This window comes from Astyanax mexicanus, chromosome 4, assembly GCF_023375975.1.
Source record: "Astyanax mexicanus isolate ESR-SI-001 chromosome 4, AstMex3_surface, whole genome shotgun sequence".
NCBI lineage: Eukaryota > Metazoa > Chordata > Actinopteri > Characiformes > Acestrorhamphidae > Astyanax > Astyanax mexicanus.
The window spans coordinates 32527888-32542795 of NC_064411.1; the positions used below are offsets into that span (position 1 = coordinate 32527888).

At 37.9% G+C, this 14908-nt stretch overlaps 1 protein-coding gene across 1 annotated transcript; it reads right to left on the minus strand.

Annotated features, from left to right (window-relative positions):
* Window positions 1–646: 646 nt before the first annotated feature.
* On the minus strand, window positions 647–1470 carry LOC103025763 (E-selectin-like). Its single transcript, XM_022679383.2, has 2 exons — window positions 1144–1470; window positions 647–1038 (listed from the first exon to the last, which is right to left on the minus strand). The coding sequence occupies exons 1-2, from the start codon at window positions 1211–1213 to the stop codon at window positions 680–682; spliced, it is 429 nt and encodes a 142-aa protein (XP_022535104.2). The 5' UTR covers window positions 1214–1470; the 3' UTR covers window positions 647–679.
* Window positions 1471–14908: the final 13438 nt, after the last annotated feature.

The window sequence follows — 14908 nt, forward strand, 5'->3', positions numbered from 1 at the left end:
TTATTGCTGTCAGTATGTTTCTGAGACAGTAATTAACATATTTTGATTATGCTCCCCAACATTACAGTCATGCCGACATTACACCTAATGATTTCAAGCAAGTTCACGGTCGCAGACAAATTTTCAGAGTCGGGACAAAACCGCGAGAGTCTTGTTAGAGTCGAGTTGTGGTCGCACATGAATACAATGTTTAGACTTTATTTTATTATGGATGATTAATACTTAATATTAATTATGTATTATTTAATGAAAAACAGCCTGTAGAGGACCTTAAAAATATTCCAAAAATATAAATATTTTATGAAGGAATGAAGGACTTGAGAAAGTTACACTGTATCGACAAGTCCAAATATGCTCTAAATATACTCTATTTATTTTTTATTTTATTTTATTTTGCTTTGCAGAAAAATCTTATGATGCCAGTGCAAGCCTGCAGCACAGCACTGGTGGATACGTGGAGGCTCCATCTTACCAAAACCAGGAGCTTTAGTGTCAAAGTCTGACTCATGTAAAAGACCAGTCCTGTTACCTTTCTTACAGTAGTTTGGAGTGCCGCTCATACGGTCATCACTGACAGATGCTGATAGAGACAGAAAAAATACAAAAGAAGCTTTAATTTACATACAGTGTTTTATATAGATGATACTGAACACTGCTGAGAGAGTTATAGAGAGTGAAGTCAGGACTTACTGTTGTAGCACAGAACAGCAGCCACAACTTTACTGCAAATCACATTTTGCCATTTCCCATTCACATTCAGCTGTGTACAGTTTGGTTGTGTTGATGGTGTTCGAGGGTAACCAGTGTCCCAGTTTCTGTAAGCAGATCTTCCTCCATCAGCCCACTCCCAGTCATCACGCAGCAGACCAATCCAGAAGAAATCACTGCTCTTCATCCCTGCTATCTTCACTGCTTCATTCTGCTCCTGATCTCTGATGCTGACCAGATCAGTGTAGTTCTTCCTGCAGTAACTCTGAGCTTCATACCAGGTCTTATTCTCAGTGATCAGGTGATAGCTGAAGGTGAGGTCAGTCTGATCTGTGGAGGAGAAAGATTGAACACATTAACACTGAATTATAAAGCTGTCTGAAAAAATCTGAGTTAATACTGTTGAAATATTGATAGTTAATAATCAGTATTTACCTTGTTTATAACACATGAAGTTTCTTTTCTCTGTACACAGAGGACTTTCCCATGATGCATTAGTCTTCATAGCAGCACAGCAGGGCTTTGGCCCACAGCTTCCAGTCAGAGCACTGAATGTAACTTCATCACCATTAGACCATTTAGAACTGAACTGACTGCGCTGAAGACCAATCCAGACATTACTGTTGGTCAGATTAATTAGTGCATCGTTTTATTCTTCACTGCACACAGTGACCAAATCAGTGTAGTTCTCTCTACAAGCTGCTCGAGCTTCAGGTTGATTCTTGAATTCTGAGTTCTTCACAATGAAATGGAAAGATCTGAGAGGACTTTTTTCTGCAGAAGAAACGACTGGGGATAAAAGTTTACTAGTTAATGTATCATATGCAGATTTGATGTGTGTATATGTTTATTCTGTATTTTTGATGATTTTATGATTTATATAGATAACTCAATCAGTAAACTAAACAGACTTACAGTGAGCGAGGTGTAACATGCTGAGACAGATTAAAATGCATCAATAAAATCCAGTCTACAATTCATTCATACTTGTGATAAATAACCAGACATTAGTTCTAGCTGGTTGTGTTCTGCTCTGAAAAGTGGAGAAAAATGACCGCTCCATGTGATACAACTCACATAGACTGCAAGGTGCATTATTCGGCTTGTGTGCAATAACTATTCTACCTCTACTGTATTACATACATACAGCTCAGAAAAAAATGAAGAGACCACTTCAGTTTCTGAATCAGTTTCTCTGATCTTGCTTCTTATAGATATATGTCTGAGTAAAATCAACATTGTTTTTTTATTCTGTAAACTACGGACAACATTTTCCCCAAATTCCATTTAAAAATATTGTCATTTAGAGCATTTATATCAGAAAATGAGAAATATCTGAAATAACAAAAATGATGCAGAGCTTTCAGACCTCAAATAATGCAAAGAAAACAAGTTCATATTCATAAAGTTATAAGAGTTCAGAAATCAATATTTGGTGGAATAACCCTGGTGTTTAATCACAGTTTTCATGCATCTTGGCATGTTCTCCTCCACCAGTCTTACACGCTGCTTTTGGATAACTTGATGCCACTCCTGGTGCAAAAGATTTAAGCAGTTCAGCTTGGTTTGATGGCTTGTGATCATCCATCTTCCTCTTGATTATTTTCCAGAGGTTTTCAATTTGGTAAAACTAAAGAAACTCATCATTTTTAAGTAGTCTTTCAGAGCTGTATAACCACGTACAGTGGTTTGCAAAAGTATTCATAATCCTTTAACTTTTTCACATTTTCTCACCTAACAACCACAAACTTAAATGTATTTTACTGAGATTTTAAGTGATAGATCAACACAAAGTAGCACATCATTTTCCACCCTGTGTGATTTCTGTGTAGTCTCGTGATTTCATCTCATGACAAAATTTGTTGAACAATGTAAGGAACTAAAGACATAGTAATAAATATGTCATTCCATCAAAAGAATCTCCAAATGATTATTAATCACTAAAATGATCCACATTGTTTAACATTCAGCAGGTTTAACCGGGACTTCTGGTTATAAGCACATGGTAATACATGAATGGTAGAACTTCACTGGTTTGGAGGTTAAGGTTGACATTAAATGATTATCTCTATGAATTGAAAAACATAACCAATAAACATTATTCAAGTTTAGAAATCAGTTACTATACAAATTCTAGAAGATTTTAAAAGGCTAAAAATACTCAGGAATACATAAGTAAAGGGGCAGTATAGGGGCAAATAAGCCTATAAAGGTTACTGAGTACATCAGTTATTATTTACCTGAGAAGAAGAGGAGGAGGGTGAAAAGGACAGGGATTTTTGCCACAGTCTCATTGAACATTTTCACATACAGGTCCACACACACTTTTAACATCACAACAGCATCAGAACTGATTTAGACTGCAGTCAGAAGAACATGTGACAAAGAACAGAACAAAGAACAGCATTTTTTTACAAAGGAATAATGAAAAAAGTGCATTCATTTCTATATAAAGAACATTGAACTGATCAATTTACTGACCAACAATCTTAAAAACGTATACACTAAACAGACAATATAGGTCTGGAAAGTTGCATGTACACAACTGCAGTCCTACCTGATGAAGAGCTGGATGCTGAATGAGGTGTAAATGTTCAAACTACAGCCATAAAACTGATGCTGCTGACATCATGGTGAAACGCAGGCTGAAGCTGATAAGTGAATTTCATAGGTTGATTAATGCAAGGAAAAAACGTCTAGGGGCTTGCGTGGAATTTTGTATACACTCAAAGCTGAAAAAGGTACAGTGAACTGAATACATCAGGGGTATTTAATTAGAAATTAGTACGGTCCAGTTAGAGAAATTTTCGCCAGGCCAAGGGCCGGACCGTCGCCATTTTTAACTTGCGTTATGATTCAGTATTATATACTGTATGACTGAAAGACAGAACAAATGACACAAACTAGTATATTTCAACAATATGTATTGTTTTAAATAGGCCTTTCACAATAATGACATCATCAACCTATCATACAATAACTAATAACTAACTTATCGAGTCTATTATTGTGAATCTGTATGTTAACTTTGTTTCAAAATGCTATATTTATTCTATTTAATTTATATATATTAGATTTTTGCCTGCCTGGCGTGATAAATACATGAATGACAAATCTTACTATATATGGAGAAATGTTTGCTGAGCTTGGCCAAAATATCAGCTTTGTATAACAACAGCAGTTTTATTTTATTTTATATTATTACTGTATCAGACTTTATTATGTTGTGGGAAAAACTGATGGTGGGAGTTGCCAATACTTTTTGTCCACTGGGGGTTGCCTTAGTTTTGAGGTAGGGTAAGAGAGTACGCCTGCGAGCGAGGGAGTTTTTTTTCTTGCTGGGGAGTTCTGATCAAGTGGAATATTTTGCACTCTTGTCTCGTTGTTTCTCTTTAATTCCTCCAAGTAACACCGATCGATTACTGTTAATATGTTTTATAACTGTAGTATTTTAATGTTTTTTTTTCTGATGCGCACCATCAGTATTAGCTTTTCTTGCTTTATTCTCCCAGTTCTCACCGCCTGCTTCGCCTGTGTGGCTCCGCGTGCTCGCATCTGCACAGATCTGATTGGTAGAGGAGAGAGTTTGGTGATCTTAAAGCACACGTGATTGGTCTGTAAGTTTACTGCGCTGTAAAGCACGTAAACCATAAAGACAATAAAAGTTCTGCCGCTTTAAATGAACAGGATCAGAATTAAATCCTTCTCAGTAGTTTATCGTTTTTTGAATCCGGATTGGACAACGTCTGGATGCGGACCCAGACCGCGGTCTGCCTATTAGTGACCTCTAGAATACATACAGTGGGGAGAAAATTGTTTTGCATCCTTTCATATTTCTTTTGTTTTTGCATTTTTGCCATACCTACATTTTCAGATTATTAAAACAAACTTCAATATCAAACAAATGTAACCTGAGTTAATATGCAAAGCACTATGTCATACTAAGCACTAAATTATGACTTCATTTATTAGGGGAAAAAAACTCTCCAAACCAATCTAGCCCTGTGCGAAAAAGTGTTTAATTTCACTACTAAACACAACCAGGCCTGATTACTGCCAGACCTGTAGAATCAAGAAATAACTTAAATAATATGTCTGACAACATGAAGCAGCTAAAAGATCTCAAAAAACAACACATACCCACAGAACAGGGGTTGAGAAACACTCTTTTTCCCCCCCCCATTTTCCTCCCAATTTACATGGCCAATTACCCAACCCACTCATTAGGACTCCCCCCTATCACTAGTGATGCCCCAACACACCAGGAGGGTGAAGACCAACACATGCTTCCTGTGACACATGTAAAGTCATCCACCGCCATCCAAGGCCAATTGTGCTCCCTCAGGGCTCCAGTAGCCAATGGCAAGCTACATGAACAGGATTCGAACAAGTAATCTCCTGATCATAGTGGGAGCGATTAGCCTGCTGGACCACTCAGAGCCCGAGAAACTTTTTAACACTCTTTACAGCATTTCTAAGCAGACACCAAGCTTTCGAACTATAATCCATAGAGTCATGTTTGGCGAGATGAAGGCCAAGCATCTTTTATTTATCAGTCTTCACATTAGCACTGTAGTGTAAGAGCATTTTGATGCTGTCACACCTTCCAGTGCCTCTAAAGTCTTGTCCACCTTCGCAAACTCCAACTCCCAGAATGCACCTCTCTGTCATGTGTCTCAGCCAGCCAATCAGTACCTGATTGTTAGATCAGCCTCACCTGTGTTCTGAGTAATTTCTGGTGTTTTTTTACGTGTATATACAGGGGTTGGACAATGAAACTGAAACATCTGGTTTTAGACCACAATAATTTATTGTGGTGACGGACAGTTCTGGTGGAAACCGGAGAGTTGAGGTGCACATTGAATTCTGCCGTGATTTGGGCAGCCATGGTTTTATGTTTTTTGGATACAATCCGGGTTAGCACCCGAACATCCTTTTCAGACAGCTTTCTCTTGCGTCCACAGTTAATCCTGTTGGATGTGGTTCATCCTTCTTGGTAGCATGCTGACATTACCCTGGATACCGTGGCTCTTGATACATCACAAAGGCTTGCTGTCTTGGTCACAGATGTGCCAGCAAGACGTGCACCAACAATTTGTCCTCTTTTGAACTCTGATATGTCACCCATAATGTTGTATGTATTGTAATATTTTGAGCAGAACTGTGCTCTTACCCTGATAATTGAACCTTCACACTCTGCTCTTACGGGTACAATGTGCAATTAATGAAGATTGGCCACTAGGCTGCTCCAATTTAGCCATGAAACCTCACACACTAAAATGACAGGTGTTTCAGTTTTATTGTCCAACCCCTGTATATATAAAGCTTGTTTGTTCAGTTTTTTCGCAAAGAATTTGCATTCCGAGCCTTGTTTCTTTGTTTATCTATTTGACCTATTTTTTGGCTTTTGTCTCTGATTTTGTCTCGCCCTTTTAGTTAGTTCTCTTGGATGTTTTTGATCTGGTTTTGACCCTTACTTCTCATTTGTTGTTTATCCCTTTTGGACTGTGACTTGGCTGTGTGTTTTGGTCAGTCTTGTTTATGGATGCCTGAAAAGGCCTTGTTGATCTTCTCTTTAAATAATTGTAGAATATTATGGCACTCAGGTCAATAAACCGGCCAGATACATGTATCGCTGTAAAAAGTAAGCGGGAAGAGAAGGACATGATTTGCATACACTTGCATGAAAGAATGAACTTGCTGTGAGCTTAAATGAACAAACAGCAAAAATGTTAACTGCTTTTGCTCATTGTTCAGAATTTTGACTTGGCTTCTTTACGAAACATCAATTTTATTCTTTTTAAAATAACTTTTATTGAATGACTTGTGTGCTTAGAGTTGTTGTCTTGCTGCATGACCAGTGCTCTCTTGAAATGACGATTTCCTTCAGAATTTGTTGGTAAACTCAGAATGCATTGTCCCATCAATGATGGCAAAACATCTTGACCCATATACAGCAAACAAGGCCCAAACCATATCAGTCATATAATTTTTTGACAGCTTCTTTTTATGCACTTACAGTGGATGAAATAAATATTTGATCCTCCAATAATTTTGAAAGTTTGTACTCTGACAAATAATTAAATTATGATTTTTTATGTTAGCTTCATTTTAACAGTGAGAGATGAATGGCGCTTGACTGACAACTGACATTTAATTAACATTCAACTGCATGTCTATTAAATGCAATTGAACTGAAAGGTGAAAGTAAATGATTCACTATTGAATGTAACCCAACATCTAACTCTACTGAAGTCCTTACCTGCATGAGAGACACCTGACCCAAATTGTTCTGTATAAAAGGTCACCTTCCAACAGACTCAGCAACACTCCTCCAACATCTCCACCATGGGCAAGACTAAAGAGCTGTCTAAAGATGTCAGGGACAAAATTGTTGACCTACACAAAGCTGCAATGGGCTACAAAGCCATAAGTTAGAAGCTGGATGAGAAGGTGACAACTGTTGATGCAGTTATTCAGAAGTAGAAGAAGTACAACATTACTGTCAATCAACCTAGACCTGGAGCTCCATGCAAGATATCACCTCAAGGAGACTCATTGATCTAGAACTACATGGGAGGAGCTGGTTAATGATCTCAAGGCAGCTGGGGCCACAGTCTCAAAAAAAAAAAAAAAAAACATTGGTAATACACTGAGACAGAATGGTTTAAAATCCTGCAGTGCACACAAGGTTCCTCTGCTCCTCGCCTCAAGTTCGCCAACGAACATATGAAAAACTCAGAGAGAGACTGGGAGAAGGTGCTGTGGTCAGATGAGCCCAATATTGAGCTCTTTGGCCTCAACTCAACTCAACATTTTGGAGGAGAAAAAAAATACTTAGCCGTATACTTCGTCTTCCAGCATGACAATGACCCAAAACATACAGCCAAGAAAACAAAGGAGTGGCTCCATAAGAAGCATATCAAGGTCATGGAATGGCCTAGCCAGTCTCCTGACCTCAATCCCATTGAAAATCTATGGAGAGAACTTAAGCTTCGTGTTTCCAAATGCATGCCTAAAAATCTTATGGATTTGGAGATGATCTGAAGAGAGGATTGGGCCAAAATTACTCCTAAAGGGTGTGCAAACCTTATAAAAAACGTTCTTTTGATATTCTGTGTGTAACTGTTAAAATAAAACTGGCATAAAATTATAAAATTAAAATTGAGAGTAATGGGCCAAAATTACTCCTAAAGTGTGTGCAAACCTTATAAAAAAACTACAATAAACATCTGATTGCTGGGCTTGCCAACAAGGCCTCCAAGTATTAAATTGTGTTTTCTAGAGGGTTTTATCTCAGTTTTTTTTTGATATTCTATGTGTCACTGTTAAAATACAGCTGGCATAAAGTTATGAGACCTTTCAATATTTGTACATGTTCTAAAACGTTTATAGTCAGTGGGGGATCAAATACTTATTTCCTCCACTGTATATAGCATAGCTTTATTGCCACATCCCAGACTGTACTACCATTACCCACCTTATCAGCTTCCACTGAGCATATTGGAGCACTTTATAGTTCAATATTTACATACTGTAATTCACCTGTTTCTGTGCATATGTTATTATCCTCCCTTCACACAGCGCTGGTGCAAGTTTGAGGAAATTTCACTTTATTTATTTTTAACGGTAAATAGCACATTTGACCATAATGTTTTTTTCCCAGATAGCAAAACTGTCATTTTTTTTACTTTTACATTTCTAATGCATAGATTTAACATTAATTTAATGTTATGGATTTATGGATTTATATGTATTGTTTGAGGTAACTTTACTTACATTAAATAAGTGTATTATGTTTGCATTTTGCTCTTATAGCTTTTAGTGTGTTACTGCAGTGAAGAAAATGACAAAATAATAATAATAATAATAATAATAATATTAATAATAATAATATTAATAATAATAATAATAATATTAATAATAATAATAATAATAATAATAATAATAATAATGGCATCTTTCTCTTGATTACAGTACAGAGGTTTTTTAATATGGTTCAGATGCATCATGCAATAGAATAAGCATAACAGACTATCTTTGGTTTCCTTTGATTTAAATTTTTATTATAAATGGTTAACTGTAAATGCATGAAATACAGTAACTGCAGTAACGAAATACCAGCGTAAACAATTGTAGTCGTACTGCTGCGTGATGTGGCTGCACGCCAAAAAAAAAGAAACCGGTTTTCACTGGAGACAAACCACAGACAAATATGGCTCAGTAGATCCGTTATCAAACACACATGCAGTCACGTCATTTTGACCTTACTCTCTAACCTGAACCTGACTTTATTCTCTAGAACAAACAATCCATGGCTGACCGGCTGTTATCACACTGTTATCATACGTCCCATCAGTAAACAAGGGAGCTGCCTTCACTGGAATTATACCTCTGAGCCACAAATAATGCTTGTTGTTCTTCATTTTGAATAATTAGGGAGAAAAGAAAAGCAAATATTAATAAATCAATAAACCTGCTGGCTGTGCGTGGAGATGGAGCCAGTATGTGAAAATGCTTTGCATTGTTTTTTTTTTTTTTTCATTGGGCACCCATGACCCTGTTGCAAGTTTACTGGTTGTCCTTCTTTGGACCCATTTTGTTAAGAAGAGGCCACTGCATACTAAGAGGTTCAAAACCTTCATTTCGATATTAATAAAACAATAAAAAACAAATCTAGAATTAAAACATGATAACGCAATATATCTTGTACATGTTGTTTGCTTTAAACAAGGCAGTTGGCTCAGTCAGTCTGTTTGTACAGAACCACAAAGCCCTATTGATCTTCTCTTTGAATAATTGTAGAATATTATTGCACTCATGTTAATAAACATGTTGTATAGCTGGAAAGAGTAGACTAAAAGAGAAGGTTGTACTTTGCATACACTGCATGAACGAATGAACTGTTACTGTATGTTGGTGAGTTTCCACCCATAAACTGCTGCTTCAGCTCCTACCACAACATTTCTACTGGATTAAAGGTCTTCTGCTAAAATCCACTTTTTCTTATTGTTTGTGAAATATAACAGGTCTCTCTGAGTTGTGTATGCGTGCTACACATGATACTGTTCTCCAACCTCCATTGTCTGCAGTAGCTAGTAAAGGAAATGCCCCAGAAAAACGAGTCGAATAGGAAAAGCACTATGTCCACATCAACTTGTTAGTTCATGGCCTCGTCCATCTCGGTTCAGGACCAAACCACACCAAGCAGCAGAGCAGACACTGTCTCATCAGCTAAGGAGAAGCTAACAGCTCTGTTTACAGCAGCTAGTTAGCGTTAGCTATCTTGTGTAAGTAACTATAAGTTTAAATTGGATCTCCGGTGGATTCTGTGTTTTACAGAGACCTTAAATATACACTAGGGAAGCACGATTTGACAAGCGTTACTTCAGCTGAAAAAACTTTATGAAAAATCATGACAATTATTAGGGGTGGCCAAACTACTGGATGCTCTGTCTCCAAAGATATCCAAAACCTGTCCAAATCCATGTCTTAAAACTTAAGTTTTAATGTGCAAGCTTCCCTGATCTCTGCGAGAACCGAGCCTTTGTTAAAATCTACTCAACTTAAAAAAAAAAAAACACAAAGTCGTCTCCAACTGTACCAGCCTTAATTTATAGAATTAGAGTGCTTATTTGCTCTTACATCCTGTGACAAAATTTTTTACATTTTCTCTGGTTTAAAATACAGCTACGGGAGCTCGCTTCTGACTGGTTTCTCAGCCCTGCCTCAAATTCAGTAGTGGGTTGTGCTTGGACAATGATTACATTTAATTTAGGCACGAATTCCATGCTGCTCCTAGATGAAATGCAATCCTGTGCATTTTGATTTGCTTTTGAACATTTGCAGCACCATACAGTGGAATATAATGCTGTTAAGCCGATTGCATTTTAAGGAGGTTTGTGTGCAATTCTGACACAAATTTAGTGTTTGGTTTTGAAAATGTAAATTCCTGTGTTTTTCAATAAAGAGATCAAGTGTAGTGAAATGTAAGTTAATAGTGGTTTTGCATTTAATTTTAGGATGTATTTCCATGATAGTGACGAAAAGCAATGCATCTTGTGGATTTTTAAAAGCCGTTTTGGATGCAAGTACTAGAAGTAGTACTTATCTGTCTGAACTCACTGTTAACAGAGAGTTGGGGAAGGTAGGGACAATATGAAGTAATAGTTTTGTTATTGTTTACTAAATCCATATTTTATATAGATACTTCCATAGCAGATCTAGGGAGGCCTAAACAAGCAGACGTGCGTGTTTCCACAACCTACTGTATGATCCATGTTTTAGAAGTTTGTTCCAATAAACTTTGCATAGCCTATCATAGGCGTGCACACATAGACATCAACTCTGCCCTTTATTAACCAAAGTGCCCTTTTGAAATGATCTTTTGAAAACCTCTACGATTAAAAACGAGTGAAAACAGAGTGCCCTGAAATCAGCTCACACACACACTCTCGACACCTCTCTCTTCCTCTGTCACGTGACCCCGCGCGGTCTCACAAGCATAGGCCAATCACGAAGCCGGTTCAGGAAGAAAGTCCAGCCTCTTAATAGAAACAGCCAATCAGCTCGCTGTTTTGCGGAGCGCGGAGGAGATTGGGGAAGCCCCCCTTTGCTGTGGAGGATTTGTAAAGTTTTCGTTTTTAGATTTAGCAGCGGGGTGCAGCGAGCTGACGTTAAAACAGATCTGGAAATACAGCGATTTTTCTAAAAGGTAACGGAGCTTACCATGTACACTGTTATGAGATTATTTCTGATAGCTGGTTAAAAATAAACGACTCAAAACCCACAGATCAAACCCTCTGTGAGCTTGTGATAGTCATTGTGACTTGTAGACTGGGACTGCAGGATTACTGTAAATTATAATGAAGGAAAAATATTTTAGCTGGCTTAACTAGTTAGATAGAAGCTGGATGTAGTGGATAGACAGAATTTAGTACAGTACTTCATGTAGGTAGTTTAAAGCAGTTTCTTAACCCATCCATATGACCAGCTAATAAACTCTCATTTATTGAGTTTACCTGTAAAAATCCTTTAGTCCCTAAGATTTACTAATGGAATATATCTGGTCCTTTAGTAAAAGCTCGTGAAACTAACAGACTAGGAGGTTTGGGTCATCTAAAGTTTATATTAACATCTGCCAAAAATCTCTATGAAAGATAAAGTTACATTCTTTTACGTAAAAGACCACCATCATAGCTACTTTTAGTCGAAAAAAGGTGGCGTGAATGTAAATATACAAATATACAACAGAATTGACATGCCAATACATAATAATAATAATAGTAATAATAATAATATCTGTTATATTCTTTTAAACATTAGGTGATACCTCATAATTTTTTTTTTCATACATTTATATATAGTTCAGACATTGCACGCATATTTTTTTTATCAACAGTAAATGTAGAGTGGAGTAACATGTTTAGGTTGTAAAGTGACCTTTACTTGGATGTAACTAATAATAAACAGAAGTACAAAAAGAATGGTTTATTTGTGATTAAAGGTAATTCCACAAATGTTGTTTTAAGAGACTATAAGATGGGCTTATTCAAATAAGCAGATTACATTATATTATATTATATTACATTATAGATGTGTCCCCCCCCCCAATATCAAACCTATTCCTATGTCCTTGCTAGCAAGGCACACTAGATGCGCTGCAGCAGCAGTTCAGTTCAGCGAGTCTTCAGCACAGCACGCACGGCAACAGAGAGGCTTCTTCTCCCCTGTGTCCCACCAGCCAGGTAACATACATATTAAGTAAAATCCTACTGTTTGCCCTCAAAACCCAACCTGAAATCAGTTTCTTGTGCAGTAATATGTCTCATACAGCACCAAACTACTATGTATTTTATCAGTTGGTGGTGTGACATTTTTCCATTGACAACTCACGTTTAGAGAATGTTACAAATAAAAGTCAAATTTCATTCAACATGTGCGTGTATTTTTTTTTTATAATGAAGTGTTCCACATGTGCTAAAAAGTAGAGGTGGGCGATAGCGGGACTTTTGGTATCGATCCGATACCAAGTAAACGCAGGGCCAGTATTGCTGATATCGATACTGATACCGACACTTTTTAATATTTAAGCTTTATAGATCCAAATGATCCAAAAACCTAGGATATAATTTCACCAAACATTGTAAGTGATAACAAAATACTTTAGTATCACAATCAACATTTTTTTAGAAACAATGGAACAGTAACAAAACAAAGTTTAAATATAAAATAAAAAAATATAAAAAAATAAAATAAAAATTCTCCCCTCATTAGACATCTTTTCTAGTTCTTTCTTTTTGTTTCTTTTTTTTAATAGAATTGTCATTTGGAAAAACAATAAAAAATAAGGAATTGTCTTCCTTTCAGTGCAATTCAAATGCAAGTTTTTCTTAAATAAACAGAGTGTAAAAAAATATCACTCAACACTAATCTCCTGAGGTAGAGGCGTGTGGACTCGAGGAGAGCGCTGAGTGGGCGGGGCCAGGCTGAGCCTACCTGCGTGGCGGTTTGGCTGGCTTTGCTGAGCCATGTGACGCATGTGCAACAACAAGAGACCAGAGAGTAGACTGTGGTGAATCTCGTGTGAAGCAGTCAGTGCGTGCGGCAGAGAAAAAAGCTTGAATATCGATATTTTTACACGAGTATTGCTCAATACCAATACCAGCGTTGGTATCAATATTATCGATATTTGGATCGATCCGCCCACCTCTACTAAAAAGTGCCCTTTTCCCCCCTGAGCACTTGCCCCCCAAAATGTCTGTGCACGCCACTGTAGCCTATCACTGTGATCTTTCACACATAAAAACACACATTCCTTTTACAAAGAAACAGGGTGTGTTTGTGTTTCACACAATGCAGTATGCATTTTTTTTTTCTCTGCTCTAAAACTCCAATTATAAAACTCAGGCTCACTATGGCTTTGGTTTAGGTATACACTCTCATCTTAGGGTGTTTTCACTCCTGTAATTTGTGTCTTTGGTCCAAATCAGTTGATGAGTCTGTTTACTTGAAGCATTTTCTCACAGGCACCAAAATACGCACCAATAAACCTCATAAGCATGTTGTTTCCTCTGATATCTGTGCAGTGTGGAGCTGCTTTAACACAGAATGCTGCAAATTTGCCGCTGCGCTTTCAAACACAGTGTTTTAAATAGGATGTGCAAGGCTGTAAGCAGTGACCCTTGCACATGCAGTTCAGTTTAGTGTGAACCTGCTTAGCATGGAGCAGCAGCATAGAGAGCAATTGTCACGTCTGGTGCTGTTAGCTCCTCTGTCCCTTCCACACCCAGCTCTAACGGAGGTTCTCAGGTTAACAACTACACTACCCAGAATGCACCACCCGCTGACATCACGCACTCACCTGATCACGTGACACCTCACCTGCTTCCACCAGGAAGCCCCGAATACTAATTACTGGCACTATAAAGGTGCAAGCCAAACAGACTTCATCGCCGCGTATTGTAGGTTATCCTCGTACAAAGCGTTACTTATCTCTTGTCTCAGTTTACTTTGTGTATGACCTTGCTTTCTTTTGTTTCTCGACGCCGATTCTTGCCTCTGCCTTTGATATTGGATTGTTTGTGTATGACCTGGACTGTGCTTTCACCACCGCCTCTTGGATTACCTCTGATACTGGATTGCTTGTGTATGAACTCTGGACTGTCTCTCGTTTATGGTATGGTTTTGTCTACATTGCTCTGTCTACTGGTGATCACCCCTGTTTCTGTATCGACCCTGATTACATCTGTTTATTTCTATAATAAACATACTTTGTTTTTATCAGTATCTGCGCTTGTCTGCTATTCTGTTCTGACCATGACAGAATACGCGGCCCAACTAAATCAGATAGCAGATACTGAGGCTATTAGATCTGGTTTAGCCAACCAGGGGAGGCTACTCGGTCAGCACCAGCAAACGCTCGCTGGTGTGACCCAAGCTGTTTCTGAGCTAGCCCGCCAGCAAACCACGCAGCAGCAACAACTAGCTGAGCTGCTAGCTCACCTCAGAGGCGTAACTGAGCCTAGCCCTAGCCCGTTAGCTGCCCCCAGTATGCCTAACGCTAACTCTTCTGTGCCTGGATTTTCTGTCTCTAAACCGGAGTTGTTTGATGGGGATCCGGAAAAATGCAGCGGTTTTCTTTTACAATGCTCCGTGTTCTTCAGTAATTCACCGCCTACAACCGATAAAGCTAAGATCG

Excerpts from the sequence above, each read along its gene's own strand:
- LOC103025763 (XM_022679383.2), bottom strand. The coding sequence starts at position 1,213 with ATGAAGACTAATGCATCATGGGAAAGTCCTCTGTGTACAGAGAAAAGA. Across the intron at positions 1,039-1,143 it reads CTTCATGTGTTATAAACAAG|ATCAGACTGACCTCACCTTC; the intron begins GTAAATACTGAT and ends TCTCCTCCACAG.